General features: G+C 33.8%; 1 protein-coding gene across 1 annotated transcript in view; it reads right to left on the bottom strand.

The window, feature by feature from the left end:
* Positions 1-27,190, bottom strand: part of CDH9 (cadherin 9) — a 139,220-nt gene that overhangs the window by 19,140 nt on the left and 92,890 nt on the right. Inside the window, exons 3-7 of the mRNA XM_006073952.4 lie at positions 15,690-15,984; positions 7,591-7,710; positions 6,806-6,973; positions 3,925-4,112; positions 2,711-2,964 (exon numbers count right to left, since the gene is read on the bottom strand). Of these exons, the coding sequence (XP_006074014.3) occupies positions 2,711-2,964; positions 3,925-4,112; positions 6,806-6,973; positions 7,591-7,710; positions 15,690-15,984 (1,025 nt within the window). The remainder of the gene's footprint in view (positions 1-2,710; positions 2,965-3,924; positions 4,113-6,805; positions 6,974-7,590; positions 7,711-15,689; positions 15,985-27,190) is intronic.

The following is a 27,190-nucleotide window of genomic DNA, read 5'->3' as shown; positions in this document are numbered from 1 at the left end:
CAGGGGAATTCAGTTCAGTTCAGTTCAGTCCCTCAGTCGTGTCCGACTTTTTGCCACCCCATGAATCGCAGCACGCCAGGCCTCCCTGTCCATCACCAACTCCCGGAGTTCACTTAAACTCACGTCCATTGAGTCGGTGATGCCATCCACTCATCTCATCCTCTGTCATCCCCTTTTCCTCCTGCCCCCAATCCCTCCCAGCATCAGAGTCTTTTCCAAGTAGGGCAATAAATTGTTCTTAATCTAAAACAGTCAATATCCTGTCACTTGTCTAAAATTTTCTAACAGGGGGTATTGTTAACTGACAAAAGGTGAAATCAATGACTGTTAAAAACATAAATGTGGAATTTTAAGCATAAATATTTGGTATCACAAATACTAGGTCTAAATGAAGGCACATCTAACACTGACTACTATGTTTTTGGAAACTGCAAAATCTATCAAGAATAGATATTTATCGAGCATTTATAGCTATTGGTATCTACAGTCCCTTATGCAATTTTTCCCCTTATGCATTTTTATATACATGGTGAATTATTTCTATTTCAATACTGCAAAGAACACAAAAACACTCTGAACTTCCTTTTGTTACTTAAAAAAATAAATTCACATATAAGAGATGCCAAAGCCAATCAGCCACACTCAATTTCAATAAAAAATAAATAAACATAATTTTGAATGTAAACCTGCTGGGACATACGTGTAGACCACTGGAAAACTAGATTACTTATTTCATTTTAAAAGGTTTGTTTTATACAACATGATAATATAAAATTAATACTCTTTATGCATGATGATATAAAAGTACAAATAATCTTTCATTCATTGGTATTATGTTTTAAAATTAATGTTGAATAATATACAAATATATGATTTGAACCTGAACGAGAGAAAGTTACATAAATTCTTTTCTAATTAACCTGAAACTAGACAAATTGTTCAAGCTAAACTCTGAGTACTAAGTATGGATTAAAATTTCATGAATTGTTTCTTTATTTTAAAAATATATTAATTAACCAACAAATTAAACTCAGTGTATATTTAGTGCAAAAAATGTTGCTTTGTAAATTAACATGAATAGTTATTACATCTAAATGTAATGCCTATATATTTAGAGTTGCTTTCATTGATTTTCTATGTATGATATATGACATGAATTGTAGGAAATTTGGGCATTCCAATACATATTTAATTATTTAGTTTCCTTAATTAATATTAAAATGTAAAAATTGTATGAATATAGTTCATTTTACAATGTGGTGTTAGTCTCTGGCAAACAGCAAAATAGTTCAGTTTATACTACATGTCAATATATATATTCTTCTTACACATTCCCATCCATTATAGATTATTACAAGATATTGAGTATAGTTCCCTATGCTACATGGTAGGTACTTGTTAGGTAAAAAAATTAAATTTTAAGTAAAGTATAATTTTAGGTATTTTATTATCCTAGTCACACATTAACAAACAATATAGTATTTGTTCCTTTAGTCTTCTTTGTCTTCATCAGCATACCTACCCATCTTCATCCACCCATCCTATTTATCAGTTAATATCACAATTACATTTATATTCTCCTTAAGCATAACTTGAGCTTCCCTGGTGTCTCAGATGGTAAAGTATCCACCTGCAATGTGGGTTCGATTCCTGAGTTGGGAAGATCCCCTGGAGAAGGGAACGGCTACCCACACCAGTATACTGTCGTAGAGAATTCCATGGATAGAGTAGCCTGGCAGGCTATACACTCCACAGGATTACAAAGAGTCGGACATGACTGAGTGATTTTCACTACATTTCACTTAAGCATAATTTATGGCACATTCGAAAGCTTTGAAATGGTTAATACAATCTTCAGATTTTGAGAAATTATTACACTATTCTGCACAAATAATATTAATTTTTAATAGTTTCACTGTTCTCAAATATCACTACTGTCTTTACCAATCCTGTGTGTTTTTAATAGAATATAGTTGATGTTTTGTTTCCCAAAAATTTTTATGTAAAGTGTGCCTAGGGACTAATTTCATCAATTTTCCAGTTATCTCTTAATAACTTTTCTAGAACATTTTTATAGAAAATTTTATTTAGATCTCTTATTATTTGAACTATGATTTATCTAAGAAGGACAGTGAGATAAGGATTACTTCAATAACTAATGGATTAAAACATGGACACAGGAGCCAGATAGCCTGAACCTCAAACCAGCTTTTCCAGTGACTAATTTTTTAGCATGCTATTTAAATGTTCAGTACTATAGTCTTATCATCTGCAGAAAGATAAAATAATAGGAGCTGCATTTTAAGTGTGATGTGCGTGTTTAGTTGCTCGGTCGTGTCCGACTCTCTGCGACCCCATGGACTGTAGACAGCCAGGCTTCTCTCTCCCTGGAGATTCTCCAGGCAGAAATACTGGAGTGGGTTGCCATGCCTTTCTCCAGGGGATCTTCTCAACTCGGGTCAAACCCAGGTACCCTGCATTGCAGGCAGATTCTTTACCATCTGAGCCACCAGGGAAGCCCAAAGTGTGATGAGTCAAAGGAATCAATATATCCAGAGCACTTAAAAGGCAGCACAGCTGAGTCTTTGTTATGGAAGCATTTGGTCTTATTACTGTACTTGATCACATAGTGTACATTTTTTTCACACAACTTGTAAATAGTGAGTGATTGTTATATATCTTCAAACTTATATTTTCTCAAAACACTTACTTTATTAAATTGTTCATGGCATCTGGGTCATATGCTGTCACCTGTCCAATGATGCTGCCTTCCTTTACATCTTCATCTACTTCTATCAAATAATAGACTTTACTGAACACAGGAGGCTCATCTATATCTTCCACAGATATTTTAACCACAGCTGTGTCTTTGAAAGGCCCCAGGTGTAAGAATCGTGGATCAGGGTGAGTGTTACTTGCATCCACTTTTAAAGTGTATAGCATCTTGTTTTCAAAATCTAAATTCTAAAGTGAAATGAAGTAAGAAAAATTAGTATAACATAGCAGACATAACAAGCAGAGAAAATATCAAAATGTAATAAACACCCCTCCAGTAGTTCTAGTAATTTTGGTTAAATAAGTTTCCCAATTATTGCTTCATGGGTATATCAAATGTTAGTACATTTTTAATTTTGCCTTACATGTTTATAAAGAGTAGTTAATGTAACAGTATAACATTAATATTTATTTGCACTTATTAATACATTTTATATTTTGGTGGTCACAGGTAAATGAAATATCTAATAAATAAACAGGCTATTTATTTATTACTATATTATGTATTATTATTTTAAAGTTATAAACATTTGAAATCAGCAGAAATATAAAGTTGAGATTTAGCAGGCTATTCATATAAGTTGCTTACATTTGTAAATGTACATGAAATAATAGTGTTGTTGTTGTTGTTTAGTCGCTAAGTCCTGTGTGACTTTTTGCGCCCCGTGGAACGCAACACACCAGGCTTCTCTGTCCTTCACTATCTCCCAGAGTTCACTCAAATTCATGCCCATTGAGTCAGTGATACTATCTAACCATCTCATCCTCTGCTGCCCTCTTCTCCTTTTGCCTTCAATCTTCTCCAGCATCAAAGTCTTTTCCAATGAGTCAGCTTTTCATGTGAGGTGGCCAGAGTATCACCATGGCAAAATAATGTCACGGAGAAATATAAAAATGACTTTTGAGATTACTTGATCCTAGTTGTACTTTTTGTTTACTCTAAGCAAGAGCTGTTGAAGTTTTATAGCAATTTTAAGTGTCAGTGATAAAGATGCTTAACTCACTTGAAGAAAAATCACAACTATTCCCATTTATGTGAAGGACAGAAGCATATAAAAGATGGAAGAAATAATCCTAGGCTTTCTTACCTAAAAAGCAAGAATAAACCATAAAATGCTCAATGAAAAAATGAAGACAGCAAGAAGAAACCTGTTTGACAGTTATAATCCCTTCCTGTGTATCCTTGTCAGTGAAGATATCGAACATGTCTGCTCCATCTCCTTCGGCAATGCTGTATTCCACCTCAGCATTTTCCCCCACGTCAGGGTCATTGGCTTTTATCCTTCCAAGAGGAGTTCCAAGAGGTACAGACTCAGGAGAATGAAATTGATACGTACCTGAAAATTAAATCAAAGCTGTTTCATCTTTAGATAACAAAAACTTTCATTTCCTCTGCTCTTTTTATTAAATTAATTTTAAGTTAGGAGAATTTTTCATCATATTGAATTGTAAGCTGTCAAAAATTTATAGATTTATTAAGTAGGGAAAATAATTTATAAAGGCAGAACTCTCTCATTTTGTAAATGAGAAATCTGTTCCAGAAAGAATAAATGGATATCTCAAGGTTATTTAGATAATAGATGGTAGTTCTGATATTAGAATCCAGAACTTTTTGACTTAAGAGGGGAGGAAAGCAATTGTTTACTGCTTATTTGAAGTGTTCGGTATTATCATTACACATTATTCATTTGCTAAATTATTTAGAACATACATTCATTCTTATATTCTAACTCAAGGACAGAAAAAAATAAATCCTTTCATGACAAGTTCACAAGGAGATCCAACCAGTCCATTCTAAAGGAGATCAGTCCTGGGTGTTCACTGGAAGGACTGATGCTAAAGCTGAAACTCCAATAATTTGGCCACCTTATGAGAAGAGTTGACTCACTGAAAAAGACTCTGATGCTGGGAGGGATTGGGGGCAGGAGGAGAAGGGGACGACAGAGGATGAGATGGCTGGATGGCATCACCGACTCGATGGACATGAGTTTGAATAAACTCCTGGAGTTGGTGCTGGACAGGAAGGCCTGGCGTGCTGCAATTCATGGGGTTGCAAAGAGTTGGACATGACTGAGCAACTGAACTGAACTGAAATTATTTAGAACATATATTTATTCTTATATTCTAACTCAAGGATAAAAAAAAATAAATCCTTTCATGACAAGTTCTTTCTTTATTTCCTTTTCTTTTTTGCTTGTTAATGTCTTTTATTGGGATATGAATGTTTCTGTCTCCTGAAATGTTTACATTGTGTTGTCCCCAAAAGCATTTAAGTTTGTGAGGGTTTATTTAAGAGATAATTGGAAAATATCACAATAAATATTAATGAAAGTTAGAAATGTTTTTAAACATTTAATATGTGTTGATGTCTATATAAGGCCAAAGGCCTCTATGTTAATTCATTTAATTCTAACATTCATCCTCATAGAATGAAGGCAGGTAATATTGTCCTCAGAGATAAGGCTCAAGGAAATCACCCTGTAAAATTGGGAAATGCAGAAGGCAAAACTAAGTCTCTCTAACTTCAAAGTCTGTTCTCTTTCCAATTTGCTTGGTTCTTAAGAAGAGAGACTTCTAAATCCAGCTACCGTGAATTTGAATTCTCATCACTGGGCAAGTTAGTTAAATTCTTTAACCCTTAATTTCCACATCTATAAAATCGAGATGATGATAGCAATTAACTCCTATGTTTGTTAAGTAGATTACATGAAATTATGTCATTAAGATGCTTAGTTCATTTCTTAGTTCAAGATCATTTCCACTATTACTATTACAGTTCCAAACCTTATGCTAAGAATTATAGAGTGGGAAGTCATTTGAGAATTCATCAGATCATACCCTTTCAGTTTATATTTAAGGAAACTGAATTCAAAGTTTAGATTTATGTTAATTAAGCTTATAATTCATATTCTCAGTGAAGTTTATTTTTTAACATTTATCGTATGTATATGTCCACCATCCAGAGCTGTATTATTAAGTATTCAAATTTGATTAGCTTGAAAAAATGCTTTATTGCATTGGAATCAATGTCAGAAATTGAATTGTCAGGGTCCTTAGTAGAGCATTTCAAGAAAGGGCCCCTTATGTTTTTATTTACTGCCAAATGGAAATATTTGCAGCAGAGAATCAGTCTATATTTATAGGTTCTCATGGCTTACAAAGAATCTATAGTTTAACATGCATACCTAAAAATGGCTACAACTGAAAGGCTATAGACTGGTGTAATTATTCACAAGTAGGTAACAGATACCAGAAAATGTTTAACATAGCTCAGATGTCATCACAACCAAGGTATTCCATAAGGCTATGGGCGAATAAAAAAGAAAAATGTGGCCAATTAAACTAACTTACATTGATTTTAATATAGTATTTGATTTCAGAGACATTTAAACATCAACAAACCTGTTTTATAATTGGATAAAAAAGGAATTATAGTTTTTATGTACAAACAAGAGAACTGAGGCCAATTACAGACATGGATTTGAAACCAAGTGGTCAGCCTTGAGAGTCCATACACATAAGCAGGGAAAAGATAATCACAAGAACTAGATTATCATAGAAATGTTGGGAAAGCTAGGCTGGAAAATTTTATAACTCTTCAAAAGGTAGGAAAGGATAATTAAAGTTGCCAAAAAGAACCTCATTTCCTTGTTGTCTCCATTAACTACTCAATGATAAAAATGATCGTAGTCACTTTGAAGTGATGCAGTATTAACAGCTCAGACGTGTCTGAATCTTTGCATCCTATGGACGGTAGACCACCAAGCTCCTCTGTCTATGGGATTTCCCAGGCAAGAATATCGGAATGGGTTGCCATTTCCTCCTCTAGATTGTCTCGCAACCCAAGGATCAAACCTGCATCCCCTGCATTGCAGGTGGATTCTTCACTTTAATATGAGGGAAATTGTGACATTCTGTTGAAGGAGGGTTTGTGGATTCATCTGTATGCATAAACTAGGAGCAAAAACATTTAACTGTTCACAGTGTGTTTGAGAAACTTTCCACACGATATCACTGAAAACTCTCTTACTCTGGGGAAATCGAGGAGGATTGTTGTTGACATCTGTCAGAGTGATGTTGACTGTGGTGGTCCCAGAAAGTCCTCCCATCTGGCCTCCCATGTCTTTGGCTTGTATAACCACTTGGTACTGCTCTCTGTTTTCTCTGCTCATATCTGGTAATGCAGTTTTTATTACACCTTTTGGAAAAAGTAGACACATATTTTGCAATTCAATCGAGTTTTAAAATTAAGCCATGCAAGATCCATTTTACAGAAATTAATCAGAACATGCAGATGATAACATGTCAGTGGACCTAGATAAATCTTTCAATCCATAACCAATTTAACATTAGTCACAGAACAGGCAAAAATTCTTCCATGGACAATTGTTTAGGAAACAGGTTTTGCTAAATCAATTTAATTACTGTTTTGATAAATCAATTTAATTACCATTTTGATTAAAAAAAAACTAACTTGAGCCAAAAACTTTAGATGAGTCAGCTTGTTTAATATTGATGATTGTCACATTTTTTAGGTTTTTGTAATTTCTAAGACACATAATGTGTTCAATCTCTACGAAATTCTATATTTTACATCATAAATTTAAACTCAATTAATATTAGTCTCAAGGGCTAAGGATTCAAATCTTTTTCAAAAATAGGAAATCCGCTTCTGTTTTCATGGAGTAAGTATCAGGAATAAATAAAAACGCAATACGTAAAAGATTGATTTTAAGTATATAAAAATCTAAAAATTAACTGTGCATCCAGATGTATTACATAATAAGAAAAAGGCCAAGTATTAAATGTTATTACCTGATTCTGGATCCACTGAAAAATATGGCTGTCCTTGCAATATGCTATAGACCACTTTGGCACTATTTCCGTAGTTGGCGTCATCTGCATCTGTTGCAGTCACTTGTATAACAGATGTACCTACATGAATTCCCACCCAAACACAGATACTTAAATACCTGGAAATTTGAAGCTATCTTTATGAAAACATATTACTGGGAATATGGTATCTTAGACCATGGTGCATTTTTCAAGATATTTGTTTAAATTATGCTGCTAAAATCACTCATCTTACATTTTTTTAAATTTTAATATTCCTGAATAATATTGTTATTGGGCTATCTAAACAATCAAAAGCAAAATTTATCATAAAGGTGACTATGCACTGTTTGGTTGAAAATTTTATGACAAAAAACAATTTTTCACTAAATACAGTGCTCATGCAATTCTCAATTAATACTTTTATTGCTAACTGGAAGTGTGGACTCAAAGATAAATCCAACAATGAAAGCACTCTTGCTGCTTTTATTCTAATAAATTAAATATATATGGTAAATTTAATGAAAATAAAGGGGCCCTTTTTTCATGAAGAAAGAAACAAAAGACATAAAATTGCCAACATTTTTGGTATGCAAGATTTATATGTGCGTTGTGTCTGTGTTTCTTTTTAAAATGTAGTTAACATTGTCATATATAATCATACCTATTGATATGCTTTGTATTATTTTCTACACATATGTAAATCAGTAGATATATCCTTCCAGAGTTAAGAAAGTGTATAATTGTCTCATATATAATACTATAATCTACCATTACTCTTGGTTACATTTTATTTTGTAAAATTTCAATTATTTTCTCTTAACTTCATCACACGTCATTATTTTTAAAAGATAAAAGAACTTTAAGGGAGCTAGTTTCAGGAGCTAAATATAATGTAATATATTGATGGACTTTTTCTCTATTTTCTAGAACTCTATAGAGATTCAAGGCATGATTCTAAAACTACCATTAAATAAATCCTACATGTATTCCTTGAGCAAAATGAGTTTGTAGAGCATTTTCTAGTATATTACATGCAGTTTTTCAAACTGTTGACTCTGATTCTTACATAGATTTTGAAATTCTTTAGAAAAAGTGAGTTCCATGTTGGTTCTGTCACCTACTTTAATATCCCACATACATTACACAGGCAGAGCTTGTGTAATGAGTTGTAGTGAATGCTTCTCAAAATTTGTGTGTATATGCAGACTATAGAAACTAATATATTGCACATTAAGATTGTACTAACAACTTTATTTTTCATCAATATATCTGAATGCATGAATTTAGCAAATATTTTTATATTTTCTCAAAACTAATTAACATGAGAACTTGATCTCTTCCTCTTAAAGCCTCTGTTTTCCTCCGCTGCAATGGAATTTGCATATCTTGTGAGAGGACACATTGTAACTTAGTCCTGCTGCTAAGTCGCTTCAGTCCTGTCCGACTCTGTTGGACCCTATAGACAGCAGCCCACCAGGCTCCCCTGTCCCTGGGATTCTCCAGGCAAGAACACTGGAGTGGGTTGCCATTTCCTTCTCTAATGCATGAAAGTGAAAAGTGAAAGGGAAGTTGCTCAGTCATGTCCGACTTTTAGTGACCAGGTGTACTCTTTTATCACTTAAAAAGCATCCTCTTATATTTGAGTTAGACCAAAGCAGAAATCTTTAAAGTGATTTCCACCCACAAGAACATTCAAAAGTTCAATTAGAGCTGTTTTCTGATTTATGTTTATTTTTATATAATCTTTTGTGCATATATGTTAGATTATTGTTTCCATACTTAAGGATTATTTGAAATATGAATTATTAAACATAACCAAGATGCTAAATTCAAATTGTTACTTCACTGGTTTCATAAATTTCTTTTCCTAGTAGATTCATTTTGACTGTGGTTATCATTTCATAATAAGTAAAAACACACCTCTATACTTTTGTGACACTTTTAGTATTTTTTGTTGTTAAGTTTGGTTCTGATCATTTGTTCTTTATCATGGGTATGTGATCTTTGAATCTACCCAAAACTATTTAACCTAAAAGCATTAAATAAATTAAGGAATGGAAATAAATGTGGTTAAATGCCACAAACACCCGTACAAAATATTGTTCCCCTTCTCAGAAGGAAACAGCAACCCACTCCAGTATTCTTGCCTGGAGAATCCCAGGGACAGAGGAGCCTGGTGGGCTACAGTCCATGGGGTCCCAAACAGTCAGACACGACTGAGCGACTTCACTTTCACTTTCTCAGAATCATAGTAATATTTAGAATGTTGTTAAACACTAATGAATACTAAGAGCATATCGCTAATATATTACTTATACTAGAAAAATGAACAAATGAGAAATATATAGTGTTCCAAACTTTAGGGAAAGGTCAGCTTTTTTTCTGGTTTGTTTGTTTTCTATTTCCATAAATGTAAGACTATTTCACAATTCATATTATTTAGTAATAAAATTAGTTGTTTATCTGCTTTTGTCCTAATTTTATAAATATTAGTTTATAAAAGACTAAAAGGGACTACATGGATTTTTACAGCCCTCTAGATTTTTGCAGCTATATGTTTCATTTATTCTCAAATAATTTAAAATAAATATTTACTTTTTTATTAAACAAACATTAAGTAAAATGTAATGAAACCTGAATGACAAATTCATGTCATTTGTTGCTTGTAGGTTTTTTCCTGTGTGATGTAAAATATCCTAAGGCAAGGACTTTTGTCTGCTTTTGTTCAATATTTTATCTCTAAAGCCCAACAGAGTTCCTAGTACAAAGTCATAACAAGATCTAACATTTACAAAATGCTTAATGTAGACTAGGCAGAGTTCTCAGTGCTTCATTTATGTTATTATTTTATCCTCATGATAAACTTGGGATGTAGACCTTGGGCATATTGAGGTTCCTCATGATCACATAGCTAGTAGGTGATAGGATGGGATTTGAGCTAGCCAGTCTGAAGAAGCTTCAGTCTAAACACTGTACTTACTAAATGGCCTGTCCGGTCATATAATTGAACACATTATTGAATCTACAGGCAGTGTAGATAGAAAAGATAGAGCCCTAGATTAGGACATGAAGCATCCATTGATGAGTTAATTGAGTGATCTGTGAAAAGCTACCAATACTTTCTTTGTTGGGGGTGATGGTGTGGGAGGTAAACTGGATAAGTTTTTGAGGGACCAGTTGGGGGAAATACCCAGTCATGAGAAGCCTCCAAATTTACACAGTAGGAATTTGCCTTGATGGAGATGAATGCATGCAAATATAGAAAGTTGATAGATAATCTTTAACCAAAGTATAATGGTCACAAAAAATGGAAAACATAAAATATAGGAATCTGCTACAAATATCTAAATCAAAGTGTATCCCATTTTCCTTCACTATATAGCCTCATGTATTACCCAGATTAGTGTTCTGATTAGAAGATGCTAATGTGTTTCAGATTTCAAGAGTTAATTGAAATCATTTGGAATTAATTGGAATCATTTGAATTTAGCTAATAACAAAATGTTTTGTGCAGATATGTTAGATTATTAATTGTTTTCATACTTAAGGATTATTTGAAATATGAATTATTAAACATAACCAAGATGCTAAATTCAAATTGTTAATTCACTGATTTCATAAGATTTATTTTGCTACCAGATTCATTTTATTTTGAGGTACATGATTCTGAGAACAAAAGTGAAATATGGCTTATGATTTTGACAGAAAGAAGAGGCAGAGGGAAAAAGCATGCAGAGGATTTGGTGAGAGAGAAAAAGAAAAGACAAATGTATGAAGAAATAACAAATAATCCAATAGAAGGGAACACTCTAAAGGAGAACATTGGGCTACAACATTGGAAAGAAAGATAAAATGAGAATAAAGAATTTATATACTTTATTATCTTAGGTTTGTGGCTGCTAAGTCACTTCAGTCATGTCCGACTCTGTGTGACCCCATAGATGGCAGCCCACCAGGCTCCGTCGTCCCTGGAATTCTCCAGGCAAGAACACTGGAGTGGGTTGCCATTTCCTTCTCCAATGCATGAAAATGAAAAGAGAAAGGGAAGTCGCTCAGTCGCGTCAGACTCTTAGTGACCCCACAGACTGCAGCCTACCAGGCTCCTCCGTTCATGGGATTTTCCAAGCTGGGAAATCTGGAGTGGGGTGCCATTGCCTTCTCTGATCTTAGGTTTAAGTTGCCATAAAAGTTAATAGCAGATTTTCAATTTTGGGGTTTAAATTAAAATCATTAATATAGTGAAAATAAGCTTACAATTAATAATAAGTTTATAATTAAATAATTATGAATTACTTCATTTAGAGAGAAGGCATTCTTTCTTATGTGATTGTATTTAGGCTTTAGCTGTTAACATATGGGCTACACATAACCTGACAAAGTTTCTAAATATCACCCTTTATATTTCTCCGTAAATGATAATTTGTATAGGTAAAAGCAGAGAAAATCACATCTATAAACCTATAATGAGTTAATCTTTATTTTCCTTTAAATCAGGTAGAAGAATTGCAAAGGAAAAGCACAAAAATATATACATATATACAAGAAATATATATATACATATATAGATAAATAGATCTAAATTCTTATTGTAAAATACAGTTTCTCCTTACCTTATTTAGATTTAATTTTTTGAGAAATTTGAATTAAAATAATAAGAAAAAAAATTCTACTTTCAAAGAGTCAACCTAATAAAATTAGAAGTTTTCCAAAGTACATTTTGCATAATATTCATAACTATTTTATAGTAGAGAAAAATAGGAAGGTATTTAAATTATCCAGCTATTTCTTCATTTTATTAACTTTTTTTTCCTTTTAAAAGATAGTGTAGTAACAATTTGTCTCTGTATTTTTTTGAGCAAGTCAGTTTAATTCTTTTAGACTCATTTTTACTCATTGAGTGGTAATTAAACCAAGTAAGTATCTTCCACACATATATATATATATATGATATTTATAATATGCACATTTCTGTTTAAAAATGCATACACATACAAGTCTATGAGTGGGGCAAGGAAGAATCAATTAGTGCAATAATGTCAATATTAGTAATAAAGAATAATAACTATCCTCTATAAAGGGGCAGGTTTCCCTGGTTAGCTCAAATGGTAAAGAATCTGCCTAATGCAGGAAACCTGGGTTCCATCCCTGGGTTGGGAACATCCCCTGGAGAAGGGCATGGCAATCCATTGCAGTATTCTTGTCTGGAGAATTACATAGGCAGAGGAGCCTGACGGGCTACAGTCATGGAATCACAAAGAATCTGACACGACTGAATGACTAACACTACTCCTCTCTCTATAAATGGGATCAAGTTTCACCTGTAGTTCTTAAATCTTTGTTTATCAGTACCAAAATCTGCAATTGGAGCCATACAGCCACCACCTATACACTTTTCTCAGTTTTGTTGTAATTGTAGACATGCAGGTAATGTTATTGGCAATGACCCAAATTCTTGTATTTAAGGTTTACAGTAATTAGAGATTGTACTGCCCATAATTTAAAGCTTATATAAAAGACATACAGATTGCTTTACATGAAGGGCTTTTTGGACAAGATAATCTGCAAGCCTTCTCATATGTATAAACTTATATATTCTATATTTTAATATAGGTTTGAACAAGTGAAAGTTTTGTGAAAAATAAATTAGAGAGGCACTTAGTCTAGTTCTGATCTTATCACACACTTGATAATATTAATAGAATCTAGATGATATTAGCATTTCATCTAATACTGATGAATTAGTATTTCATCTAATTCTAATGAATTTCATCAAGTTCAAAGATAGTCTTTGAATTTGAATTTGGTAGATAGATTATAAAAACATATTGAGTAGAAGATAATATCCCATTAAATAATCTAAAATAATATAGGAGAAAATACAGGTTGAGTTTAAATATAAAGAGTTTCTGATAAGTAAATATTCTGTTTTTAAAGATGAAATAATAGTGTGGAAATTTAAAAAGTCTTTTGGTTTTAAGTCAATTATCCAAATTTATTACATTTAAATACCTCTATCATATTAATTATACTTTTTACTTCTATGAAAGTGAAAGTGTTTATTGTTCAGTTGTGTCCAACTCTTTGCTACCCCATGGACTAGAGCCGGCCAGGTTCCTCTGTCCATGGAATTCTCTAAACAAGAATACGGGAGTGGGTTGCTAGGCCCATCTCCAGATGTTCCTGACCCAGGGATCAAATCTGAGTCTCCTGCATTGCAGACAGATTCTTCACTGTCTCAGCCGCTAGGGAATAGACTGCTATTGAAATGGCACTCAGGTTCAGTGTATTTTTGCTTGAAATGAAAGGAATGGTGTCAGCAGTTTTAGACATCTTTGCTTGCATGATTTTGCATAATCGCATATCCTATAGGTATATAAAATCTTTCTGGAGAAAAACAAGACATGAAAGTTTTTGTACTATTGGAGCTTCCCTGGTGGCTCAGACAGTACAGAATTTGTCTGCAATGCAGGAGACCCAAGTTTGGTCTCTTGGTGGGGAAGATCCCATAGAGAAGGGAATGGCAACCCACTCCAGTATTATTGCCTGGAGAATTCCATGGACAGAGGAGTCTGACAGGCTGCAGTCCATGGGGTTGCAAAGAGTCAGACACAACTGAGAAACTAACAGTTTCACTTTTTGTATTATTATGTGTCAAAACATCTGACAAAATAGCATACATACAAAAAAAAAAAAAGAAAAAAGTTTTACAATTGTTGAAGGGTATTAATCAGAAAACCGAACTGTAGAGCATACATCAATAGAAAGCTGAAATGGAAAACATCATTTTAGATGTATCTTTACCTCAAATATAAGCCTACAAAGAAACATGCTGTATATCTACATTAGCCCACTGGTCAACTTTTATGGACCAACCCAGTACTTTCCATGTAACCAAACCAAGCTAACAGATATTTTAAAATCTTACAAGAAAATACAACCACTCATATTTCATCCTAGGCTTTATGATTTCACAGGACTCCTTTCCAATTTGATTAGTGCTTTTCATTTATTGGAATTTATACCTGAAAAGGCAGATTTTTCCCCTCCTCAGGTGAGATTTCACCTCAGTTTAGAAAAAATAAAAACTTCTTTACAAACTTTTGGTTATTCTGGCTAGATGACACACATAATTAAAAAATATTTAACATCAATCACTCAGCAAAGGTGTACATAAGTTTGTTTTTCTTCTTTTATTTAAGACTGACCTAGATATTAATTACAACAATGTCAAAATTATATACGTGATTTTGAAATAATATTCAATTAAATATCAAAATTTGAAAATCAATCTCATGTTTTTCAGTGTTTTTATTAGAAATATGATTTGAGTCAGCTTTTACCATCTCATTAATAAATTTAACCTTACATATAAATATAGCTAAATGTAGTGACCTTTACAGATAAAAATATTGCATAATAACAAAAGGCATTTAAAATTATGGGCAGCCTTAAAGAATGAAATGATGAGTTTCAGTTTTTAGGACTAATCATGCTGTGTGGAATATAGCTAAAATAACATGAAAAAGGATTAGAATATTGTTGATATGCTGCCAGGTTATTTGATCTTAATTCATTTACTTAATCTTTCTGAATCCAAGGTTCCTAATTAACAGAATGGGGATTTAAAATTCTATTTCTCATGCCTATCACATGAAGTTGTTTCAATGATCAAATGAGACTATCAAAAGAAATTTGTCAAATGCAAGCATTTGTTGTTATTATGCAAAATAATGCAAGCAAAACTTTCTAAAACTGCTGACACTGTTCTTTTCATTTCAGGCAAAAATACACTGAATCTAAGTGCCATTTGAATGGCAGTTGAGTAGAGGTAAAGATTTGGTTGAAATTCAGTGGAATAATTGTTCTCCGTAATCATCTTAAATATCAGTTACAAAATAGCAGGAAATGTTAAGAAACACAACTGAAAATCATTAGAAGTGAGTTAGCTAACACTAATTAGTAGTTTCAGTTATAGCTCTTATCTTGAAAGAGATCACATCTCATAACTGTATGTCTGTAATAACTACCTTAGCAAAAAATAAAAACAACTTACTTTACATGAATTAGCATATACCTACCGACTCCAGACATTTCAGGAACACTGGCAGTGTACAAGTCTTTTGTGAATTTTGGTTCATTGTCATTGATATCATGAATTTTAATTATAAATTCAGATTCAGGCTCCACCTGCCGCCCGGTCTTTCTGTCTATAGCCTTGGCACGAAGAACGTAAAGGGACTTTTCTTCTCTGTCTAGTTTCTTTGCTGCATGAATATCTCCTGTGTTTTCATCTATGACGAACAGACTGCCAGCCCCATCTCCTGTTAGTATGTATTTTAAATTTCCATCTCCTTTATCTTGGTCAGTGTGAAGCTTCAGGGAGGTAGAAAGGAAGAGTCTATAAATATACGCATTGTTATTACAGAAAAAATAATTTTGGCAAATATCAATTTATCTCCACATAACATCACTAGAACAATGATTGAGGTGGTTATCTTAATTTTCACTGTGGAGAAATTAAACATTTTAATTTTATCATTCTCAAAAACACACATATATTAATTTGAAATAAAGTAAAATGTATCTTCAAAACACAGTGCTCATACAATTTTTTTTTTAATTGAATACCACCAAGATTTAAATGCCTGGCACATTAACAAGAAAATAATCTATTAGTCTAGATCTTAAGTGTAAAATATTAATATACTCTTGATTACACTTAAAATCACTGAACTCAAAGAGATAATGTGAGGAATTTCAAATCTTATTATGATAAGGTTAGGCTATATGCCATAATTTTAAACAATGTAACTTCTCTCAGTATAATATTGCTTCCAGATACACAGGCTCTGTCATCAGAGACTGACCAGAGATAGAATATTAATCTTAACCTCACAGATTTTTCTCTATATGACTTTAGAAGAGTACTCTTTCTACCAGAATGTTCTCATTTTTTTGGAAATGACAAATTTTAAGGACATTTGAAATTTCAAGGGATATAAAACTCACAGAGCTTTTCCATTGGCCATCTTAATAATCTTATGTATCTTCATTCTATTCTTTCTGATCTTAAAAGTAAACTTCTTAGTATAGATGGTTTTTCATCAAGTGTTTAAAACAGACACATGAATCGTGTATCAATATTTACAGAAACTTTCAGTTGGAAAAATTCCTAATGGTTTTGCAAAAGTGAAAGAGTTAGTCTCTCAGTCGGGTCTGACTCTGAGAGCCCAAAGACTGTGACCCCAAAGCCTGTCAGGCTCTTCTGTCCATGGAATTCTCCAGGCAAGGATACTGGAGTGGGTAGCCATTCCCTTCTCCAGAGGGTCTTCTGCACCCAGCGATCAGACCCAGGTCTCCTGCATTACAGGTGGATTCTTTACCATCTGAGCCACAGGGAAACAATGGTTTTTCAAACCTAACACTATTCTGTACCTTGAGTAATTTCCAGCCTATCCCCTGCTCTATTGTCCTCCATCATTTAGTTTGCAATTCCCAGTACATTCTTATTCCACCTATCTTTGGTATCTTATTACATCTTTGAACTATTTGAGCACTTGAATCTATTTTTTATGGTAGCAAAAATTACAGACTTGGGATTCATACTTTACTCCTTCTTTACTTTTAAGCCCAACATTAAAATAAATATATGCAGACTTTTCTTCTCTGAAATATCTCCCCGCCTATTCATCTGTCTCCATCTCTATGGCTACCACCCTGCACTGGTCTTATCTGGACCAATGCAGCAGTCTTCGGATTGATGACTACTTCCCTCTCATTCTACTCCAAACAATTTTCTGTACTAAAGAAGTTGATTTTTCTACATCACAAATGTAGTCATACTACTTTGTAGCAAAAAAATCTCCAACCAGGTACAGTACCTAAGAAATATAAATGTAAAATCTTAGAAATCAGGCTTAGTCTAATGCAAATTTCTGTTATATTAGGCAAATTTTCTGTATGTATGTGTATGTGTGTGTTTAGTCTAAGGCACTTCTATTAAAAGGGGATAATATTCTTTTATAATAATCTTTACTTTTATTGTTATTCTATTTGCTTGGACTCTATAGCCTTATTTATGCATTAATCATAATCTTGTTTCGTCTCCAGATGTGCTTCTGTCACCTTAATCCACTTTGCTATACATTCTATACATATCAATTGCTTTGTTTTACCTTGTTTTGTTTTCTTCATTTCTCAGAAGGCTTGTTCTAGCTTTTATACCTGATGCTTGCAGATGTTTCTCTCACCCTTTAACACCCTTCCTCTTCTCTACATTTTCCCCTAATTAAATGTTTATCAAATTTCATTTATAATTTTTATTCTTAGGGATGCTTTCCTTAACTCTCTGTTCTAAAGAGTCTAGTCTAGACAGTTAAGACACTTTGTGCTTAATCACTCAGTCGTGTCCAACTCTTTGCAACCCCATGGATTGTAGCCCATCATTCTTCTGTCCATGGGGATTCTCCAGGCAAGAAACTAGAGTGGGTTTCCATGCCCTCCTCCAGGAGATCATCCCAACCTAGGGATCGAACCCAGGTCTCCTGAATTGCAGGTAGATTTCTTACTGTCTGAGCCACCAGGGCAGCCCAATACACATTTATACACAGCAAAAAACAAATTTGAGATATTGTTCAATTATCAATATTGTCAAATATATTCTCAGGCTGAAACAAAGGTAACCCAGGGATAATGCTACAATTTATTGAAAATTGTGGAATATTAAATACTGTAGTGTAAATATTGTGCACTATGTCAGGGACCCCATCCCATGTTTATATTATGGAAATTATTAATAAGTAGCCAAAATAAAAAGCAGGAACGGGTTTATAGTATAAACTTTCAGTAGAAATTTTACATATGTATATACAAATGAAAATTAATTTTGATTTTTCTAAATTCTTCCTACTATTTTCCATACATTTAACATAAATAGAATAATACTATAATAAATATGGTGTTATACCTTTATTTTTTGCATTTAATAAATGTTTAACATTCTGTTGTGGTTATTAAAATGTGTAGGAAAATGAACCTGTATCTATCACACTGAATTATATATGAATCTACATCTTAGATTCAATCATTTATGGGAACAATTTACTCTTCAAAGATTTTATACTCATTCAAAATATTTTGAAGTCTAGAAAACAATTTATGTTGGATAGAAGCTATATATATTTTTTATATGATACTATATTCAATTTTTAAATTTTCAAGGAAAATGCTGTATTATATCATGCTGTTTGGACTACCAAAGGGAAATTAAAATATTCATGGAAATACAAAACTATCAGAATAGGTATTTTGTCTGAAAATATTAAATTTTAGTTACAAAATAAATATTTGCAATAAAACATATGATTATTTTAGTCATTCATATATTGAAATCATTACATTCAATTATGTAATAAATCATTGAAATAATTTTATTATTCTATTCCTACCTGTTCTAATCCGTTCCAATATTTCATAATATTCCTTATTCTGTTAATTTAAAATTCCACTTTAAAAGAATTATTTTACACAAAATCAAACACATTTTAATGGCTTTAATTCACAATTTCATTTTAAAAATGAAAATTTTCAAAAGTTATTCTCTGGTGAAATATAACAGAAACAAAAACCACTAAATTAAATTTTTCTTTATGTACATTATTAATTTTTAATTATATATTTAGAATTGATATAAATCAATAATAAAATGTATTCTACCATAGCTTAAATATAAATGACAAAAATAAACTTCAAAATTAGCATTTTTAGGATCATGACAAAATAGAAAATTTAAAAATATTTTTTATCTATTATAAAGCAAAGCCAACATAAAATGCCTTAAGAAATGAGTGCCAAATGTAATTATTTTCTCCAGACATCAACAAACCAAGTAGTCCTCACTTCTTCATCATACCTTTCTTGCCTCTTCTAGACTTAAATAAATACACTGAAAGCAAAATAAATTGTGGATAAATATCTCAAATGCTATTTTTTCCCAATAGTATTAGTTTTTCTCTGCTACAATATTTTTTACTTTCAAAAATTTGAAGAAATTAAACATACACATGCAAAATAGGCTAAAATTTTAGACTGATAATTACTTTTATAAATCAATTTAAATATTTGGTTTAACATAATTCTGAATGTATCTATGAGGATACTTCTGGAAGACATTAACAACTCAATCTGTAAACAGACTAAAGTAGATTGTCCTTTCCTTTTTTTTTTTTTAGATTGTCCTTTCCTAAGTGGTGTCCTCATCTAAAGCTGAATAAGGGACAATTACTGTTTCTGTGTGTTGTCTTCTATTCAGATTGGAAGTTACACCATTGATTCTGGTTTTCAAGTATTTGGAATTGGACTTAAACCAGTACATCAACATTCTAAGTCTCCAGTTTGCCAACTGCAAATCTTAGGACTTTTCAGGCTCCATAATCATGGGAGCCAATTTTTACATATATATGTTTATATGATAATATAATACAAATACATATTTGTCTATAATATATATATATGTTTATAATATAATAAAATAATAAATATATATATTTCCAGAGAAAGAATTGCTGCTACTGCTAAGTCGCTTCAGTCATGTCCGACTCTGTGCGACCCCATAGATGGCAGCCCACCAGGCTCCCCCATCCCTGGGATTCTCCAGGCAAGAATACTGGAGTGGGTTGCTATTTCCTTCAATGCGTGAAAGTGAAGTCGCTCTTAGCCACCCCATGGACTGCAGCCTACCAGGCTCCTCCATCCATGGGATTTTCCAGTCAAGAGTACTTGAGTGGGGTGCCATTGCCTTCTCCATATATACATTATGTATATATAAATTATATTTTATGTAAATAAAATCTGTATTTGTCTGGGTTTTCCTGAGGAAAATAAAGGGAGAATAGTCTTAAGGGAGATTGGAATGTTAGAGTAGCTTTGTTATTTAACATCTACTCACCCACACTGAAAGGGTACAGAAAACATCTTTCATCAGTATTGTGGGATACAAACCTATGAGGTAGCCCAGTCATCCTTGAAGAGCTTTGTTATCACTGTTTTCTGTGATACAATGGACCTGCTATCACTGAACTGGGAAACCTAAGTGCTGTGGGAATAATTGGATCCCAGAGTGACAGAGGTTAAGTGCACTCACCTGGCAAAAGATAGGTGGCAGGCTTATCATAGTGGTCAGCTGAGTCAAACAGCAGAATAGTTTGACTCATATAGATCTATGGCATTGGTTAACTGATTACAGTGTTCCTAAAAGTGGATAGGAGGGCTACTAAATTCACACTTAACCTATAAAAGCCAAAAAGTTCAAGGTCAAGAGAGCAAAGCACCAACATGAATCATAAAAACAGAATCAATCAGTTCCCAGGCTTGAGCCAACTTACAGACCCAGAATCCCTTGAACAAAAGGATGCCAAGTCTTCTTGAGGAAGGATCCCAGTATAAACCAAACATTTCTTATTCTTTCTCCAAGTCTTCCCCAAAAAAACCCTATGCCTTTTTTTTTTAAGGAGAACTGTACACTGGGGATGGAGAAGGCAATGGCTCCCCACTCCAGTACTTTGCCTGGAAAATCCCATAGATGGAGGAGCCTGGTAGGCTGCAGTCCATGGGGTTGCTAAGAGTCGGACACGACTGAGCGACTTCACTTTCACTTTTCACTTTCATGCATTGGAGAAGGAAATGGCAACCCACTCCAGTGTTCTTGCCTGGAGAATCCCAGGGATGGGGGAGCCTGGTGGCTGCCGTCTATGGGGTCACACAGAGTTGGACATGACTGAAGTGACTTAGCAGCAGCAGTGCACTGGGGATAAGAAAATAACTGAACAGTTTGGTATTATTAGACATTGAACTGATATCAACTCCAGGAGAAGCAAAGTATCAGTGTGATCTGCCAACCCAAATAGAGGAGTATGAAACTCTGGTGACCAATAGAGTTTTGCCTGCAGTTCATCTCATACTGTACCCCATGTGTCCCCAAACCCATCTTGTGGTAAATAACACATTGTCACTTCTGGCCCATCCTACAACCAAAAAAATAGCACAGTGGGTTAGTGGGCCTCTTCAGATTTTGGAGGCAGCATATTTCTCATTTGGGTGTTCTCTCCAAATCCATTTACCAAGTCACCTGAAAAACTGCTGGCTTTGACTGTGATAGGTCTGGGCTGGTTTGCAAGCTACTCCATCACTTTGGCCGTATAACCCTATAGATCCAGAAGTTCTTAAAGTAGCAGTGGCAGGTAGAGATTTTGGTTGGAGCCTGTGATAGGTGAATTGCATTACAGACCCTCCTGATTTTGGAACAAGGCCCTGCCATCCTCTGTGGATAACTAGTCTCCCTTTGAGAAAAACCTCTTGGCTTACTACGGAGGCTTACAAACTAATTTCTTAACCCATGGAGTACCAAGTGACCATGCAGTCCGAGAGGCTCTTCACAAACTGTGTGTTATCTGACCTATCGAGCCATAAAGGTGAGTGTGCATGACAGCATTCTATCCTCAAATGGAACTGGTTCATATGTGATTAGGCCTGGACATACCCCCAAAACTCAAGTAAAGGGACAGAAAGAAGTGACCCAAATGCCCATGGTCCCCACTTCTGCTACACTGACTTCTCTACCCAGCCTGCATTTATAGCCTCATAAGTTCCTTCTTCAGGTGACAGAAGAAAAATCTTGGGTCTGGTTTAAAATGTTTTCTTCATGATTTTCAGGAATCACTGAAAGTCGGACTGTAACACTACAATCATTTTCTGAGACATCCTTGTAGGATAGTGTTGAAAAGAAATACTCCCAGTGGACAGAACTTCAAGCAGTGTGTGTATGTGTGTGTGTCTGTGTATGTGCCACACACACGTATATAACCTATATAACATGTTATATGTTTTCTGTTTCTCTGAAGAACTCAGAATAATACAACATTTCGAAGCAAAGTTTGCAAAATCAAAGCAAATTCACTTATAATCACCTTTCCTTTAAAAATTAAAAATAAAGGTCTATTAATTGTTTGCTCACTTAATTTTTTGTTGAAAGTGCTTCTAAATGCAAAAGTAGGCCATATTGACCAACTCTTATAAATAATACTTATACATCCTTAAAATTATATTTGGAATTTTCTAACATTCTGCTCAAACTTTAGTGAGGAAAGCCAAAGAGCTCTTCCTGAGAGTTGCTAAAAAATAATTAATAACAACTACAATATATCTCTGATATTTTAATAATGTTAAAATACATCTTCAAAAACAGTACATTGTGTGTCAGTCTTAACAGTGGCTTTTTGCATATTTCTTTCAGATAAAACAACTTTTTAAATTTACTTATATTAGGTATTGGCTTCATGACTTTATGTTAATATCCAGTTCTATAATAAATAAAACCTAAATAGAAAGCCACTGATATGCAATATATTTACACCATAAAGATTTCTAGCTTAAGCTAAAATACATTAGTTGGACTTATACTCTCATAGTAAGCAAGTAAAAATCTGGACAAAATATATGAAGTTTCTGATTATAAGAACTGAAGAGCAGAGGGGAAGCAACAGAATAAGATATAGATTCACTCTAGCATTTGTTTGGGAAGAGCTTTATTGTAGGAATGTGTAGCCTGTATACAGAGACTAGCAATACTGCAGAAAAAACAGAGATCAGAATCCAGAGCTGCTATTGTGGCATGAATTTCCTGGAGAGGATACACAGAGGAGAGAACCAGAGAACCACAGAAGGGCCTAACCAAGGTAACTTTGTAAGATTCCTGCTAAAATTTATAGTAGAATCTTAATCTGTACATATACAGGGAGGAAGGCCCAGAAAAAGACATTTCTGGGAATCTAAGATTTTAACAGATAATGTCAGCCACTGCAAAGAATGGGAAGAGACAGGAGTTTGGACACAACTAGAATAATTCATCTTAAGTGAGTATCTTGGGCATTAAGACTTGAGAAAACCCATGCCTCAGGAGAAAGGAATGTGTTCTATGAATAAAAAAGCACATTCTAAGAAGAAAAGACTAACAAAGACCCATTCAAATAGTTTCTAGAATCAAAACAACAAGACAGTGTATCATCTATAATACCCACAATATAGTAATTTAAATTAATTAGTAAAGTAAAAGAAAAAAAAAATATATATATATATATACACACACACACACACACACACACATAATATTACATGGATAGATAGATATAAATAGATAGATAGATAGTGGCTCTCCAATTGGCTCAGCAGTAAAGAATCCACTGCCAAGCAGGAGAAGCAGGTTTGGTCCCTGGGTCAGGAAGATCCCCAGAAGAAAGAAATGGCAATCCATTCTAATATTCTTATCTGGGAACTCCCATGGACAGAGGATCCTGGCAGGTTATGATCCATGAGGTGGCAAAGAGTCGGACACGACTGAGGAGATGAGCAACAACAAAATCAGGGGAAAAATGTTATATATACATACACATATATATGTGTGTCTGTTTGTATCTCCATCTCAATGGGAGGAAACAACTCAGACATGTGAACTAACAAAAGTATATGTACTTAGAGAACCAATTAATATACATGTAGTTAAAAAGACAGGAAAAAGTATGGCAGAGAATAATTTTTAAAAGAGATAATGGTGATCATTCTCCAAGTTAGTGATGGGCATTGAGCCATATATCCAATTTCAGTGAATTTCAATGAAAATAATTACAAAAAATGTAAATGGGGGCACACGAAGGTTAATCAATGAAAACTAAGTTTTAGAAAATAAATTGATGTTTCTTAATTTTTATGATTTCCTCTTCAGTTATTGAGAAGTGTATTATTAATTTGCAAATGTTTTCTTATTATTTTTATCACTTTTAATCTGATTCTATTGTGAATAAAGAGATCTTTAAAGCATCCAAAAAAATAAACATATGCTCAGGGAATTAGAATTATTGAAATGCAAAATTGTTGAGTAAAATAACTTTCCAAAATAAAGAAATAATAACATTTCAGAGAAAAATGCTGAGAGAACTAACTATAATAGGACTTTCATTGCAAAAAATACTAAGTGGGTATCGTTAGGCTGTATAGAAATAATACTAGGTTGAATCCTTGACATAAGAAATGAGGAGCCTTGGAAAGGGAAAAACAGTTGGTAAATATGAGAATTTAGACATATTCCTTAAAAATAATTGATTGTTTAAATCTAGGATAATAGCAATGTATTATGAGGTTTCTGCTGCTGCTGCCAAGTCGCTTCAGTCGTGTCCGACTCTGTGCGACCCCATAGACGGCAGCACACCAGGCTTCCCCGTCCCTGGGATTCTCCAGGCAAGAACACTGGAGTGGGTTGCCATTTCCTTCTCCAATGCATGAAAGTGAAAAGTGAAAGTGAAGTTGCTCAGTCATGTCCGACTCTAGCGACCCCATGGACTGCAGCCTACCAGGCTCCTCCATCCATGGGATTTTCCAGGCAAGAGTACCGGAGTGGGGTGCCATTGCCTTCTCCATGAGGTTTCTACAGCACAGTAAAAGTAAATTATATAGAAATAATCGCCTAGTGTGTAAAAAGTAACTGGAATTGCACTTTTACAAAGTTACAATGTTTTGTAATAAGGCCATCATATTCTATTTGGATATAAATTAAGGATGGATACTTATCTTTATCTTTTAATTGTTCTATAATCCTTAGCACAACCACTATATACTATAAGAAGATAAAGCTGAAAATATCAGAGTGAAATTTAAACTATAGGGGAGAAAAAAGGGAAAAGAGAGACAGGAACACTGTTTCATAAACAAAGACAAGAAACAAAGAAGGAGTTAAAAAAAAGAATAAGTAGAACAAATATAATACAAATAGATCAGAACATATTAATAGACTAAAACCTCAAGTAATAAAGAGATTATGAGAATCCACTAAAAAATACTTAACTATTCGTATATTCCAACAGCCATTATTTCAATTTAATAGTACAAATACATTTGGAGTAAAGAAATAAAAGCATAAGAAATAATAATTTTAGGGGTATATGTGGGGCTATATTAATACTAAACAATATAAACTTTGAGAGATGATAATGAGGAATATTTTATAATGATAATAGGGAATTATCTTAAAAATATGTAACAATAACTATTGTGAATGGAACTAAAAGAAATTTTAGAACTACACAAAGGTAAAAGTCTCTCAGTCATGTCTGACCCTTTGTAACCCCATGGACTATACAGTCCATGGAATTGTCCAGGCCAGAATACTGGAGTGGGTAACCATGGCCTTCTCCAGGGGATCGTCCCAACCCAGAGATTGAAACTAGGTCTCCCGCATTGCAGGAGGATTCTTTACCAGCTGAGCCACCAGAAAAGTTCAAAATACATGAAGTGCATTTCATAAAACTTAAAGTCGTAGACAAATTGAAATCACAGTTGAATTTTATTATGGGAATGATCAGGTTTTATTTCTTCTATATATAATCGAAATTGTGACATTTTAGAATAGATGATCCCATTGAGTCATTATGCTGTCCACATATAATTAAAACAGCAAATAACAATTTAGGCACAAAGAATAGGTAGTTCACTTAATGCTGTACACTCATATTAATACAGAAAGTTCCCTACATACAAACAAGTTCCATTCAGACTGTGTTCTTAAGTCCTTCAAGTAGGTGAAGCATGAGTCCCACCCTTTAAATGTTGATAGAACATAGTGGCTTTCTCCCAAGAACACACTAAGGAAAGGGAAAAAATAGAGTATCTTTACAGAGGAGACACTGTACAAACACTAAGTCAACTAAGTTAACATTGACAGTAATACATCATTTTAAAATAATACCCTTGACATGATGTGATGAAAAGGCACTTTACCCCGCTTTACCCCTGTGGTCTTTTTCCCCAAACCACAGTCCTAGTATAATCTTGAAAAAGAATATGGAATACATCCTATTAGAGGAACATATTACTAAAGACATAACATGGACTCCTCAAATCTTTGGAGGTAATAAAAAATGAAAAGAGTCTGAGAAACAATCACACAACATAGAGAAGCCTAAGGACTATGAGGACTAAATGCAGTGTGGAAAAGACAAAAGATACTAGGTAAAAAATTCAGTTTGGTTCAGTCACTCAGTCGTGTCTGACTCTTTGCAAGCCCATGAACTGCAGCACGCCAGGCCTCCCAGTCCATCACCAACTCCCGGAGTTCACTCAAATTCACATCCATTGAGTCGGTGATGCCATCCGGCCATCTCATCCTCTGTCGACCCCTTCTCCTCCTGCCCCCAATCCCTCCCAGCATCAGAGTCTCTTCCAATGAGTCAACTCTTCACATGAGGTGGCCAAAGTACTGGAGTTTCAGCTTTAGCATCAGTCCTTCCAAAGAACACCCAGGACTGATCTCCTTCAGAATGGACTGGTTGGATCTCCTTGCAGTCCAAGGGACTCTCAAGAGCCTTCTCCAACACCACAGTTCAAAAGCATCAATTCTTCAGGGCTCCAAATAAAATGTAGACTTTAGTCAATAATAATTTGTCAATATTGGTTCATTAATTGTAGGAACTATGCTATAGGAGTGTAAGAGGTTAATAAAAGAGAAACTGGGGGTAAGGTATTTGGGAACTAACTG

This window comes from Bubalus bubalis, chromosome 19 (assembly GCF_019923935.1).
Source record: "Bubalus bubalis isolate 160015118507 breed Murrah chromosome 19, NDDB_SH_1, whole genome shotgun sequence".
NCBI lineage: Eukaryota > Metazoa > Chordata > Mammalia > Artiodactyla > Bovidae > Bubalus > Bubalus bubalis.
The sequence above is the reverse complement of the archived record's forward strand: the minus strand, read 5'-3'. Positions and strand labels throughout refer to the sequence as shown.